At 37.4% G+C, this 15,006-nt stretch overlaps 1 protein-coding gene and 1 long non-coding RNA gene across 3 annotated transcripts in view; one reads left to right on the top strand and one right to left on the bottom strand.

Moving 5' to 3' along the window:
• The window catches only part of LOC123577100, a 34,279-nt gene extending 21,118 nt beyond the window's left edge, over positions 1–13,161 (top strand). The window contains exons 2-5 of one of the 2 annotated variants that reach the window (XR_006701715.1): positions 4,319–4,411; positions 10,261–10,601; positions 11,706–11,954; positions 12,190–13,161. This is a non-coding gene — a long non-coding RNA (uncharacterized LOC123577100). Of the gene's footprint in view, positions 1–4,318; positions 4,412–8,278; positions 8,410–10,260; positions 10,602–11,705; positions 11,955–12,189 lie in introns of those variants that run through there. The other variant, XR_006701714.1, reaches the window with a different exon arrangement.
• Positions 843–15,006, bottom strand: part of NHLRC2 (NHL repeat containing 2) — a 60,082-nt gene continuing 45,918 nt past the window's right edge. The window contains exons 8-11 of the mRNA XM_045439000.1: positions 14,134–14,256; positions 13,014–13,223; positions 11,531–11,750; positions 843–8,394 (exon numbers count right to left, since the gene is read on the bottom strand). Of these exons, the coding sequence (XP_045294956.1) occupies positions 8,138–8,394; positions 11,531–11,750; positions 13,014–13,223; positions 14,134–14,256 (810 nt within the window). The 3' untranslated portion in view covers positions 843–8,137. The remainder of the gene's footprint in view (positions 8,395–11,530; positions 11,751–13,013; positions 13,224–14,133; positions 14,257–15,006) is intronic.

Here is a 15,006-nt window from a genome sequence, read left to right as displayed (position 1 = left end):
TTCTTTGCCCTGTTTCCTAACCGGGGTAACTTTCTCTTATTAGTTCATAGGAGCTCCTCACATATTATAATGATTAATCTTATGTCCAATTTTGTTTTGCAATACTTTGTTTTTCATTGTAACTTTTCATTTCTGTTCTCATTTATTATACAGATGCTTAAAATTTTTGTGTAGTCCTACGTATCAATCTTTCCCATTATTGCTTTTGGGTTTTAGGTCCTACTTAGAAATGCCATCCCTACCCCTGACACTATATTTTTTCGTTTTTTCTGGCATTTTGTATTTTCAATTTTTATGTTGCCACTAATTCCTTTAAAATTCTGTGTATAGTGTTAAGTAGAGATTTTTTTTCTTTTCAAATGTTCCCAAGACCATTTACTAAATTGATCACCTTCCCTAAATGTATTTTTGAATTTACGATTTTTTTTTATTTATTTATTTTTTTAACGTTTATTTATTTTTGAGACAGACAGAGCATGAACGGGGGAGGGTCACAGAGAGAGGGAGACACAGAATCTGAAACAGGCTCCAGGCTCTGAGCGGTCAGCACAGAGCCCGACGCGGGGCTCGAACCCACAAACCGTGAGATCATGACCTGAGCCGAAGTCGGACGCCTAACCGATCGAGCCACCCAGGCGTCCCTGAATTTACGACTTTTAATTAATGGAGTTATGATTTCATGATTTTATTTTATTTGCTTGCAGTTTTTAAAAAAAAAATTAAGTCCTATGCTCATTTCCCCAAAAGTTCAAATAATAAACCATGATTTATAGGTTTTTAGGCAGTAAAATTATCTCATGATATACTTAAAACAGAAAGCATATTAAAAACAGAAACGTGGCTTTAGAGAGAAAATATTTAATCTATTTCATGAACAAAATGTGCAAAGTTTTAGAAAAGAGGCATTAGGTTTCAGTATAGAGTATAAACACATTCTTGCTTTTATAACCACACGTATTACACATCTTTTGAGTTGGTAATGAGGGCCGGTGTGCACAGTTGTTCCAAATGATCTTCTGTTAACACGTGCACCGGAAAGCATCACATCACTGAAAATAGTCGAGATCGATGTAGAAATACAATGTTATATAAAAATATATTACTCTGTCTACATGAAACACTTAAAAAAGCAGACCACAAACATTTTTAGAGTTAGAGTATGGATGGAAATATCAATATGTGATGTTCTCAATTAGATTTTCATTGCATTTTTTAATCTTTGGAGAAAAAAATAAACCTTTGGAATGACAGATATGAAGTCAGCACAGCAGACCAACTGTATTTTCAAAAATAAAAACACAACTTTATCCACACAAAAGATGCGAGAGTCTGAGTCTCTAAAATATGACAAAGTTATGAGATGTTACAATTTGGAAATCTGTTTTATACATACATATCTCAAGCACACAGCAAACTCTGTCCACAAACCACATGTAAAGTAATTAAAGCAATGAACGTATTTCGAAACTGGTTCTCAATGCACCCCTGACAGTGAGAATTTCAAACTTAAAAAAAAAAAAAAAATAACCTATGTAGAATATAATTAGGAAGGTATATTGCAGACTAGAGAGAAATTAAAAGCACATGGGGGTACGGTTCTGCTCTGGAAACTGAGATACTATTAGGAATTCTAGAAAAAAAGAATTTGCCACACCAAAACCTTTCTGCCGTAGAGCCATAGCTCCTCGCTGAAACCTCTATAGAAACTACCATTGTTTTTAAAGAGAGGGAAGCCTAAGGTGTGGACAGGAAATGGTAGTATGTATTCTACAGGTAAATCGGGATGACGAGTATCTGAGGCGTGCGTGAACAACACATTTCAACTCTATACGAGCAAAAACTTGTTGGTTTTGAACAGCATAGTGAGCAGGGCAGGCAGCCCATCCTGTACATACCCACAGAATGATTGTAATTCTGGTGGCATTAAGAATAATGACCACAGATTCTAACAATAGAAGATTGTTACATGGCAGAGTCCTTCTACATTTTGAGAAAGGAACAGGTCTATTTTTACCCTTCATTACCATAGTTTATCAACTACTGTTTTGCCCTCTATGTTTTAGCAGATATTTATGAGCACAGCACACCAGAGTCATGGAAATACTGTTCAAACTGGGCATATTTAAATCTGAAGGCTGTTTTTTTCCCCCCGATTTCTCAGCATTATGAGGGCTCATTTCACTTTATTTCAAATAGATGTTTGTCCATGTAACTCAGTCTCAGGTTTTCAAAAATTGACAAATTTTGCCGAACTCTGTATCACTGAAAAACATCAGGTCTGTAAGTTGCTGCTAGAAGAGGAAGGAATTCACACCATGCCCTGGCAGTCACCAAAAGGCCTGAGTATATGGTCGTTTAGCAACGCTTTGTGCTTGTTTAGTGTTTTTTAGCGTATGGTTGCCGGCAGAGGCAGGGAGGCATAGTTGGAAATACTCGTGGCTCTTTCCTTTTGGTTGGGGCTTTCAACAGAATGTAATGCCCTAGGGTGTACTCGAGAGCGCCATGCCTCGAAGAAGGGACACCCCAGACAACGGAGAACTCGAACTAGGCAAACATCCCACAACCAGGATCTAGAATTTTCACTGCTCAACTCGAACCTTGGAAAATAATGAAACCCAATGAGCACACTAGGAAATGGAAGGGTAGCAATCAGAAAAGCTGCCTAGTGCTGCCTCCTGGCCCACTGTGCCCAGGTCCTGGGTGGTCAGACCAGCTGCCCGGAAGCCAGAAGTAGCCAGTGGAACCTGTAGGTCTGCTGTGCGAAAGGGCCAAGGTTTGCTGGTCACGGAACACATGTAGACAGATCAGTAAGACCCTAACTTCTAATACTACTCTTTGTTACCCTACTGCAAGAACATGGGGAAAACAATTATTCAGGGCAAAATGGAGATTTATGGTTAGTGTGAATTCTTCATTTAAATCAACTATGTACATGCCACAGGAGAAAGAGGAGGAAATCTTGGCAATTAACAGTGAATTCTACTTCTAAAGTATGACACAGTAATTACCTTTTGAGTTTTACATTTCCTTATGGGTTTCAGGAATGAGATTTTATAGCAATTAACAAGTTCTAATGATTTAAATTAGCCAACTATTTAATGAAAAGATGTTTATAATCTTGTTCCTAGATGATCACGGAGTTACAGTGGTAACATTTTACTTCACACTTTCAGTACCTAACCCTAGAATAGGTTTACGGTAATAGAATTGCATATATTTGAGTCACTGGGGGGGGGGGGGGGGGGAGGTCTTACCTCCAGTGCCATTTATGCCATTTATGACACGAGTAAGCAGAGAACTTTGTGTGTTACCAAGACTGGCCAAATACTATGCTTCTGGAACTCCCTTTGGTTATTAAAATGTTCTTAAATATGACCAAAATTTTTAGGTTGTGAGACAGTCCTGTTCTAAGGATTAAGTTATCCTTTATGACAAGGTCTTATAATTACCTTTTGAAGACCAATTAAAATAGCATTGTTGGAGCTAACACTGAAAAATCTACTTAATTCCTTAATACATCCGTCTGCCAAGAAAAATCCTGGATGACATCTGAATTTGAGAGAATAGTACATAAAATCTTTTGGGAAACAAAAGTATACAGTCTGTTCCAAGCCATGAAGGATAAGAGCGTATAATGAAAAGTCAAAGAGCTAATACGGTTAAATGGATTTAAGTTAAACTTCAAAAACAATCATCACTAGGACTTTTTGGATTCTTTAGATTATTATTTACTATATATAGCTTCAAAAGATGTAGGTTTAAAACAAATTACTTTTGAGAGGCAGTATAGCATGGTAGTTCAGCACAGACGCATCCAGGCCTGGCCACTTCCTAAATGGGTGATCTTGAGTATACTGGTGGAAAGGCTTGTAACTCTTTTGTTTCGGTTTCCTCGTCAGGGAAATAAGGAAAAATAGAACCTCTCTCAGAAGGCTGTTGTGAAGATTAAATGAGCTAATACGTGAAAAGCACTTAGAAAAGTGCCAGGCACATACTGAGCACTCAATATATTCAGCTCTCTGTAAATACCACACAGGCTTGAGAAAGCATTCACAGAAGCAAGTGCTCTTAATTCCGAGGGCTGTCTTCACTCTACATCTGGAAGTAGGCAGGAGGCAGGAAACCGGTATTCAAATAAAAGATCACTCACGATTCACCTTTTTAACCATTCCACGAGACTGGTCCAACGACAGCCTGTGCCAGGCACTGCTCCAGTGTCTGACGTATTACTCTGAGAGCTTGAGATATGGTCACCGACGTTCTGGAGCCATTTTCTCATCTTTAAAATGGAGGTAACATCTATTTGTCTGATTCATAGGTTACTCGGAAGCTCAAAGGAGGCAAATTGCATGAAGGCACTTTGAAGATTTTGTGGAGCACCATCAGACTGTATTACAGGCATGGGTGCAGGGTGAGTACGTGTGGACCCTCTCCAAGGAAGGTAATTAGTCGTAGTTCTGGGTTTAAGAAAATTTTCACAAAACTGTAGGCTTCTAACTCTAACATCATTTATAAATAGTAATACACTTTATTATAAAACTGTGTTTCTCTTATTGGGTCCCAACTCTATGGGGAGTATTAACATATCAAATAGATGGTTGAGAAATATTTTCCTTTAGAATTGCAATTGCAAAGAAAATGTCAAGCTAGATATTTATGGTCATAAATGATCATCATTAGCTAATAAGTAGCAGCTCCATTAATTACTAAAAGCTTTACAAACACTATTTCATTGAATCCTTATAGCGACCCCATAAAACAGGTAGAGTGGCCCCATTTTATAGGGTTAGAGTCCAAGAGCCTGCAGAGCACGTGCTCTTAACCTCTACACATTACACAATAAAAACACCAGAATAAAAAGTCCTAATCATTTCTGTCTTTACCAAATCACATACTTAAGAGAACCAATAGATCAAAGCATTCCAAATTATGTTCTGATCCTTGCAATAAAGGTAATTTTAGAAGTTACATCAGTGCTTCCAATTCAGTTTTCCTTTAAATTCAGTTTCACTTTAAATCTTTAAAAAAAACTTTTTCCCCCTGAAAATAACACATTGTTCACTGAAAAGGCAAGTTGAATTAAAATATTTATAATTTTATCATTGAGGAGAACCACCATTGACATAGTTCCTCCCAGATATTTTTATGCAATTGTAAACTATGGAATTTAGTTTTTGATGATTGTTCTTAAACACGATACCAAATACAAGGGCCAGACTGAAGTCTTTTTAATTGGCAGATACAATAAATTTTGTGCAGGCAGAAAATTATTACAGATATCTATTTTCAGTTTTTTCCTAAAATTTCCAACCATGGACAAACAAGCAGAGAGTAACTTATTTTGGTGATACTAACCAAAAGTATTCTGCCCATAAGAGAAACTTAGATGAGAAGTTCTTGACTTGATCTTTGTATCTGTGTATGTCTATACACGTGCATGCATGTGCGCGTGCACGCACACACACACACACACACATACACATATATATTCATCAGCACGTGTGACATATTTTTGGCTGTGTTAAGATTTATAGCTTTCTGCAGACCTAATAATACTATAACTATAGTTTTAATTAGAACAGTCAGGGGGAAAACTGTTTTGTAGTCATTGAACTTTGCCAGAATTACACTTATGGGTGATTCAACTGTAAAGTTTTTCCTTGTGAGTAGGTTAAATATTTGCTTGAGGCAGCATATTTAAGATAAGCAAAGTTCTTTTCAGGGATCCTATTAATCCTGAGTATAAATTCAGAAAAAAAAAAAAAGTCCTACTGCTTGTGAAATAATATCCCAGAGAGTGATGGGAAAAATAGTGACAAAAAACAGCACAAGAATTCAGGGCAAAGATCCCAGGTATCGTGTCAAAGTGTGTGTGATGCCACATTACTGGCACTTCGATTAAGATGACTTATACTAAAATCTGACTCTTTTTAAACTATCACTGGACATAATTGATACAAGAAAAGCTAAAGCTAAAAAAAAAATGCAAGTCCTTATAGAAAACAGAAGGCAGACAAGGATCAAGAAGTTTTTAAAAATAAACTTTCTAGTGCTTCCTCTTATGTAAGAGGTTTATGTTAGTCATAAATTCTAGGAACCTACTTATACTGCTTTAGTAGGATTCATAAAAAATCATACTAAATCCACATAAATCATATTTTTAATGTAAGAAATAGTGCATACTGGTGACTAAGAATGTTCAATAAAACTATTTTGAAAGAAAATATAAGCTTAATACTAACTGAAAACTGTCTAGACAAAAGGAATAGAGATACATAATACATATGTGTGTTTGTATATTGTATTGAAAAATTACCAGGAATTTCTGAATTGGGTTAAAACCATATATACTTCTTTCCCAGGAAGTGAAATTGTTTATGTCTTTTTAAATAGGAAAAGATTAACCCAAAATATTCTCATATGTCCAAATGGAAATGAGAAGTAGAATATTTCAAATTAGATTAAAACAGGACTTCAGCCTATTTTCCATAAAAGAATATTAATGTTATTCATTCCTTTATTACTGAATGCTTTTTATGGAAAGAAAAGGTTTATGAGGTAATTATATAATAACTTTAAACAAGATTCCTTTTAACTTTGCATTATGCTTCTCTTTAAAAATAGCTTTAGCAGATTACAAATTAAATCCAAATCATGACTATGCATGTCCTTACTTCAGAGATTTAGAGAACCTGAGTAAATGAAGCTATTAATATGTTCAAAATTGTATTTCAAAAAGAAAAATGGGCAGATGATGGTAGTCCAAAGATTATAGTTCAAATTTGTTTCTCAAGGGGGGAAAGGCATATTATGTCATCTTGCCTATAAATATTTATTGGGGAAATATAGTTTATACCTGACATTTTCAAAATCCTGTAAGCTGATTAAATCACAAACATATTGAATCAGTTGTAGTAAAAACAAGAATAGGCTTTTAAATAGTTATAAAGGGAAATTATGGTAAGAAAAAAACTTTCCATTATCTTCTACTGGCAATTTCTTTTGGGGTTAAAAACTTCCCCAGTGTCATTTAATCACTGTATGTTTCAGCCCTAATATTTTAAAGAGTAATAAATATATATACATATTAATAGAATGAAAGTGCTTCACACTAAAACTTTCCTTGAAGGCTTAAAAGCGATTTTTTAAAAAACATCACAATGAATGACCATAATTTAAGTTCTGTATATGGGAGCCAAAAAACCCCAAATCCAACGAATCTGCATACTTTAATGCTTACAGGTGAAATTTAAACCTCTAAGACAACGTATATACCCATTTACTCAGATTCAGCTGTCACAATTTATTCTTTATCATAAATAGCATCACAGATAGTAATAGGTCCCGAAGTCCCTTTCTCCTTGAAAGGTGTAGTATTTCTGGGGCCTCACTTATTACCCGATAAGACTGTATTCAATTAGAAAAAGTTCAGGAATTGAGTCTGTACATCCTTAGACCTCTTTTTCTGTATATAGTTATAAGGCATTAATAATGGCATGTTAAAATAGCAAATAATTTATAATAAAAATAGAAATTCTCTTTTACATTGCTCTCAGATGAGAGAATCATAGAGAACAGAGAACACATTTACCACCCAGATACTCTTTAAGCTTCTGTAATGTGATTTTTTTTTTTTTTTTTTTTTTTTTTTTTGGCTTAAAACAGACCTTAGGCCCTGAATGGCAGGTGTCCTTATACCAGCATGTGGACTGGATCTTAGGTTCTGTTTAAAGTTATTGTGAAATTTATGTATTTAAATGTGCTACTCGCTACTAATAAAGATAGAAAAAGTTAAAATATTTGGTTTCATTATTGTTATCAGTATTCATTGCAAATTATCTTCATGATAATAGTCTAGACTACAGTGTGGATTTAAGTTTTGTGCCAAATAGCACAAAGTACAAAATCACGGTTCAAATGATGGTCAGTGATTTAGCTGGTACACAGCCAGAATGAAGGAATTTGTTTATAATAGATAAGTAAATATGAAGCGTAGCTTTATCTCAGTATCAGTTGCTAGAACTGAGCAATGGGTCTCCTGGTACCCAGAGGCAGAAATAAAGCTGCTTTTCGTAAGGTACAGTGACTGTGAGGGTGGAGGCCAGGGGCTCTGGTGACTGGGTAGCTGACTGGCTTGCTAAAATACATACTTGAGCTCTACTGGAGCTATGCACCCTGGTTGTGCACTGGTTATTTGCAAAGGCTGACTGAACATAATTCCCTTCATCATACAGGCATTGTTGTCTGTGCTACAGTAATAAAGAAACACGCTGATAGATAGAATGGCTTCAAGTGATAGACAATCTCCAGGGATCTGCAGTGAGATGGCTGGTTGACTGGAAATGCTCTCGATGACTCCAGAGGGTATCTGTCCTTGAAGAAGCCATTCATTGCCTAGAAAATAAACGTGTAAATTACAAAGACTGTATAAGACATCAAGGAGGAAATCAGACAAACCTCACGAAGACTAGATTCAATCAACAGACATTTACTGAAAGCCTCTAAGTGTGAGGCATTATGCTCTGTGTGAAGGACATAATGGTCACCCATGAGATGTTCCCAGTCTAATGATCCTGATATCAAATTGTTAAAATTCTTCCTCTGAACACTGTAATTTACAAATTTCTGCTGAAATCAGACCCAATAATGAAAGTATGACTATAGAGCCTTAATCCTTGAAATGAAAAATGAAACCTATTAAGTTCTAGAAATTAACTAAACAGGTCATTTTTACCAGATAAGAGTGTTCGGGAACGTCATGAAAACTACAATATAAATGAGGGCACACAAATGTGTGTACAACTCTGTGGTGATGCTCAAGTCCTTTAAGTAATGATGAATTATTAAATATCCAAAGGTAAAAACCAAGTAATTTTTAGAAACAAATACTGCGTGTGTTATTCAGATGGGCTCAACAATGTGAATACTAAGAGATTCTATTGAGCTCATTTTCACACATAACTCTTGTTAGGCTTCACTACGTAGATTATAACACAAGTCTGATAAGCCACTAACAACCTTTAAGCTTCTAGTATCAGAATTGTTAAGATCTCTTCATTCGTGAGCGCCTCCTCTCAGAAGGAACGTATGTTCCTACTGAGGAAGCGCACGTGGACGTGGACGTTCAGCTCAGAGGGCTCAGCACCAAGAGCCAGCATTTGGAAAACACAGGACATGCTTTCCTGCCGAGTCACACAGAAGACACTGAACACAACCTCATGACTTCTCAATGACTTGGGCCATTTGTACAAAAGCCAGACCACCTGCTGAGTGATGAAATTCTAGGTCTACTTTTTAGCTTTTCTTTTTTTCTTTCTTCCTTCCTTCCTTCCTTCCTTCCTTCCTTTCCTTTCCTTTCCTTTCCTTTCCTTTCCTTTCCTTCCTTTCTTTCCTTTCTTTCCACTTCAAGATGAGCCAATGGACTCTGGGCATCTGCCTATATCAGGCTGCTCAGTCTCCCTTCTAGTGTATTGCCTCTCGTTCTCTGTTGACTGAAAAATCGTATTTGAGAAAAACAGGTCAAGTAAGAGGAAGGAGAAGGTGAAAGGTGAAAATCTAAAGAGTTAGGTGAAGAGTTTTTAAATCATTATTTAAAAATTCTCTTTAAAACGCTTCAGCCTTCTTTGTTTACTTCTGGATTGGGGAATATGTTTTATTTAAGGTTTGGCTTTGCTAGATGGCAGATTAGTGGGGAACTTCTTATATTTTAAATCAAAACAAACTGTGGCTATTTTAATATCCAATTCTAGAAATAAAACACAAGGTTTCTTTATTATTTTTCAGATACATTACATGTGGGAATTATAAAGTTATAATATGCTAATGGTGCTTTTATATGGACTTTTTTTTTTTTTTTAGGGGGGGAGGGGACTTAAAACCTTCACATATGCTGACAACTTTATATAGACCATAGTGAAAAATGGGCATTTTAAGTCTCTAAATAACCGGCCAAGAAGAAAAACCTTCCTTTATTCATAGGTGTATTAATGTACTCTATAAATAATTTTCAAAAACCTTAAATTATCAGGACTCTTGTCTGAAAGCTTATTTGCCCCTGTACAATAGAAACAGAGCCACTATTTTGGACAAGTGATAAAACAGTTAGGAATTTTCCCTATAGACTACTTCACTTTAATACTACCTGTATTTTATATTCCAGTGGCTTATTATTAATCTGTGTTTGACCACAGAGACTTGAAAATGTTAATTTGTCAATAACATATTTTAAAACTCAATCCACTGCTCTTTCATTACACACAGAGATGAAATTAACAGTGATCTCCAATTGACGCAGTGCTTTCAGACCAACAGATGCAGGCACGACAGTGAAGCCCACAGTGGAGGACCTGCTCTGGATCCATGGACAGCCGAAGATGGCCAGAGTTTAAGTGCCTCCTGCCCACAAAGCTGACTCCGGACAGCTTCCTCCTCGCCTGCAGAGCTCAGCCCTCTCCTTGCGGGGGGCGGGGTGGTTGGTCTCCCAAGGCTCAGTCAGTCACCCCAGGGCCAGCTTCCCCAACTCTGACCCAGCAGCTCCTCCCGGCTGGCCCACCGAGATCTGTGCTCTCTGCGGGTGGTGGCTGCCCTGGGAAAGCAGCAAGGTAAGGAGGCAGAGAGCCTGGGTCTGGGTCAGGCACACAAGAAGTGTGTGAGAGGGCATGAGGGAGGAGGCGGGAGGAAATGAGACTGAGACCGAGGGACTCAGTCTGAGACTGAGGGACTGAGAACATGCGAAAGAGCGTGGGAGAGCAGGGCAGAGGAAGGTCATTAGAGACCAGAAGTCAGCACTTCGTTCTGGACCACTAATGTTTTACTTTCAAGTTGCTGTCCACGGTTAGTGGGGCTGGAAAGCACTGCTGTAAGGCAAGCAGCAGGCTGATTCCTTCTTAAAAATTAATGAGGAGCACACAGCGATTCAAATACACATTCAAATCTTTACACGATTTACAGTCACTGGGGATACTTTGAGAATAGACGTGAGCAGGAAGTGCTCTTGAACAACTACAAATTAGTGAGTAGGGACAAAGGCTCCGCCTGGATGCTGATCACAGTAATTCATTTGTATCCAGTTACATATCCTCCAACAATGTTTTATTCTTCTGCTTGAATGGCATACTTTGAAAATACGATTTTGGCATCCATTTTCTTATAGCAAGCAAGTACTTGGGCTCAAGTTCTACCTCTGGCATCTCTGAAGAAGAAAATGTAGCTTCAGGCTTAGTAACTGGTAAATCAAGTCCCAATGAATCTTTTGAAATAAAATGAACAGCAACTGAAAAGCTCTAAAGCACCTAATAGATGCTATCTGGAAAAGTAAAAGATAATAGTGAAACAAAGAATGGAACTGGAAAAAGCCCGAGTCAAGTTACTTCAGTTAAAGCAGTATGTTTTTAAAAATATCATACTCCACCAGGGGGGAAATCAATTTCATTCTTTAGAATCGATTCTGAGATTTATATCACCGTATTACTGGAAGGTAGAATGGTAAACATGATTTCATACTGGAATATTTCCAAGATTACTCTCATACCTTCAGCTGTTAGAAACCAACAACTGGGTACTCCTTCGGTTAACTTTGTTCCCGATGGGAGGTCTAATCTTAGCTTGAACTGCAGAGTCTGTCCTGGAGATGCAGCCAGTGGGGGAAGTCGAATGTTTGGAGCGGATTTAGGTAGTTTGGGTAATGTCTTCTGTTTTTCTCCTAGGAATGGGCCATCTACAACAGCGTTTTCAGGTCTGAAGACTGGGAGCTAGGAAATAAGGAAATCTGTTAATTAAAGCACAACTGCTTTATAGTAATTGTAAAGGGCTGAATTTTGGACTTCAGTAGAAAAATGAGGTCTGTATCAATGAAACTTAATTGCCATTCTAGTCTGAATTAGCAATGTGCTTACTTAGACGTCCTTATGATTATTTTATAGGCCGAGAAACGTATTTCATCCTGGCAAAAAAAAGTTACCAATACTGGGGCGCCTGGGTGGCGCAGTCGGTTAAGCGTCCGACTTCAGCCAGGTCACGATCTCGCGGTCCGTGAGTTCGAGCCCCGCGTCGGGCTCTGGGCTGATGGCTCAGAGCCTGGAGCCTGTTTCCGATTCTGTGTCTCCCTCTCTCTCTGCCCCTCCCCCGTTCATGCTCTGTCTCTCTCTGTCCCAAAAATAAATAAAAACGTGGAAAAAAAAAAAAAAAAAGTTACCAATACTAACGAATGAAACAGACCTAAGTTCATTGTCTGATATGTTTACAGATGGTAGGAAATTAAAGTAATACGTTATCAATTTAAATGTAGGGGGTATAATTCCAATTCCAATTTTCACTGCCAACTATAAGATGATCTATGTCAGGAGAAATGACACTTATGTTATGATGGCAGTCTGTATTTTCACTTTAAATCTTAGGAATCTAAAATCCTAGAATTTTAGAAAAAAAAAAAAACTCTTGCTTTTTTTTTTCAGGCAAATGTGATATATCAGGAGGCAGCTTGAAAAATTTTGGAGACTTTATCCTTATCTTTAAAAAACTGGAAGAAACTTAAATGAGTTCTAATCAATCTTATTTTCAATGTGTTGAGAAATGTGGCTGCTAGAGTTTCCTTTGGGAGGTTATTTGGTAATGACTCACCACAGGAAACGACTACACATTAATTTAAGAATCGTTAAAAAAAAAAAAAAAAAAACACCTTGACAACCCACCCCACATGATATGTGTGGTATGATGTATCTCTATACATTTTGTTTTTAGACATTTAAACACAGATCGGAGTCCTCTTTTTTCCTCTTCTGAAAGTTCAAATTCTCTCCAATTTCCAGTATCTTAAACACTCTCGGCACAAATGGAAGTTTTATTTTAACAAGAACAGGGCATTCTTGAACTAGGCATTCGCTCGCTACTCTATCTACCTGTTTTGCCTCCAACGCTGGAGATGGTTTAACCACAAGTGTTTCTGTCTGTGCTGTGAGGACTTTAGTAGGATTCTTGAAATGATACTCTTCAACTTCTACTTTCAGGTTGCTTACCACAGAAATCGTTTTTGTTTCTAAATCCATCACTTTAATTTGATGATTATTGGTGTCTGCTACATATAATAACTGGCCATTCTCTCCAATACACAAGCCTCCTGGTTCATTAAAAGTTGACTCGGTAAAGCTGGAAGTGATAACGTTACTTGCGTCTCCGGTTCCTGCTAATGTTGTGCAGTTTTTTGTTTTGGGATCCACAACTTTAATCTAAAAACAAAGAACAAAGAAGTACACATCTGAAGGCCAATCTCATGTTCGTAGTAAAGCGTAGTATCAAGCAAACCAGAGAATCCGATTGCCATTAGCATCCTTGCTAAATGTCAGGAAAAGAATAGGCATTTCCGTATTTTCTTGAAAAGCCAAACATTCAAATTACAGTCTCAGGGGAGACACTCCATTCTGAGAGCTAAAAACTACGTAAAACTCCCAGTTACATCTTATCTTCCAGCAGCAATCTTTGATGAAATATTTCTGGAATTAAAAAAATAAAGTAAAATTCTTTTCCTGACAATGGGGCACAGTTGAACTGACTTTCTTCTTTCTCATGCATCTAACCCTGGCTGAGAATTGGCTGCTTATGTTAAACCTAATGATTCCCAATTGTGCCTCAATTATGTTAATTTATGGTATCATCACAAGGTAGTAACATTTATTTTCCACTAGTTTTTATAGAAAAGAAAAATGCAATAAAAATGGAAACAGTTGAATAATCTGTGCAATAGAGACAAAAATGGAAATGCTGAAAATGGAATTATTTGCTAACAGGCACTCCAACTATGCAACAGCTCAGAAACGTTCCTTTGTTAGTTGACATATTAATTTCCCTGTCACCTGCCTTCTTTACTGTGTTACTAAGCAGCTTTGATGGATTGCAATTCACGATTTTTTGCTGTAGTCATTGGGAACGTGTTTAGTCCCTTCCCCAGCTCATAGTGCCATCATATGCTTTCTGCAAAGAAAGGACCAAGAAAAGAACAGCAAAGGCTTATACATAGTTGTCAAAGACTGTTACTCCTCTCTATTTTAAAGTGGCAGTTGGAGGAGGCTCACAGAGCTTTCAGCATTTTAAATGCCACAGATGCAAAGCAGGGTATTCTACAATTCAGTAAGGACTCACCTTGTGATTATAAGAATCTGCCACGTAAAGTAAATTCCTTTTCTTGTCCCAGGTTACTCCAAGTGGGTGCTGAAGCTTGGCATCGATTCCTACTCCATCAACGTCACCATAAGCAAATAAATTCTTTTTTTTTTTTTAAAGAAAGAAACAGCACATATTAAAAATTTTACAGGGCTACAGTATACGGTATAAAGTAAAAAGATGACTATATATGCTAGTTAAGTTAAAGAGGAAATGGGTCTGATTTTTTTTTTAATGTTTACTTATTTTTGAGAGATAAAGAGAACATGAATGGGGAGGGGCAGAGAGAGGGAGACACAGAATCCAAAGCAGGCTGCAGGCTCTGAGCTGTCAGCACAGAGCCCGACGTGGGGCTGGAACTCACGAGTTGTGAAATCATGACCTGAGCTGAAGTAGGATACTTAACTGACTGAGCCACCCAGGTGTCCCGGAAATGGGTCTAATTTCACATAAATAGGCCTGGGTGTTTGATTTAGACAAGAAAAACAAAATGACAGAATTCTGAACCTCTTAATTTGTGGTGCTTGACAGTTTTATCCACAGTAATCACACCCCTAGCCAGGAACAGGTCAAGTCTACTAATCTGATGCTCTTTCCACCCCACTGCCTAATACCTAACCTACATTCTCCTCTCCTTTCGGTAATCAATATTTTATCCTTCCTTTCCTCCTGAAGCCTTGACATGTGTGTAATCAAGCAGAGTCAACATCCAACTTCTCTTGGATGGTTTTGCTACTTGTGTTCCTTTATAGTCGCATTTCCTTTGGCCTCACTTCCACTTTAACTTACGGCGAGGCCACGAGCTCTGTCTCCTAAAATCCATTAACTCTTCCCAATTCAAGAACCGCAAGC

This window comes from Leopardus geoffroyi, chromosome D2 (genome assembly GCF_018350155.1).
Source record: "Leopardus geoffroyi isolate Oge1 chromosome D2, O.geoffroyi_Oge1_pat1.0, whole genome shotgun sequence".
Lineage (NCBI taxonomy): Eukaryota > Metazoa > Chordata > Mammalia > Carnivora > Felidae > Leopardus > Leopardus geoffroyi.
Note: the sequence above shows the minus strand (reverse complement) of the source record. Positions and strands in the feature narration are given on the sequence as shown.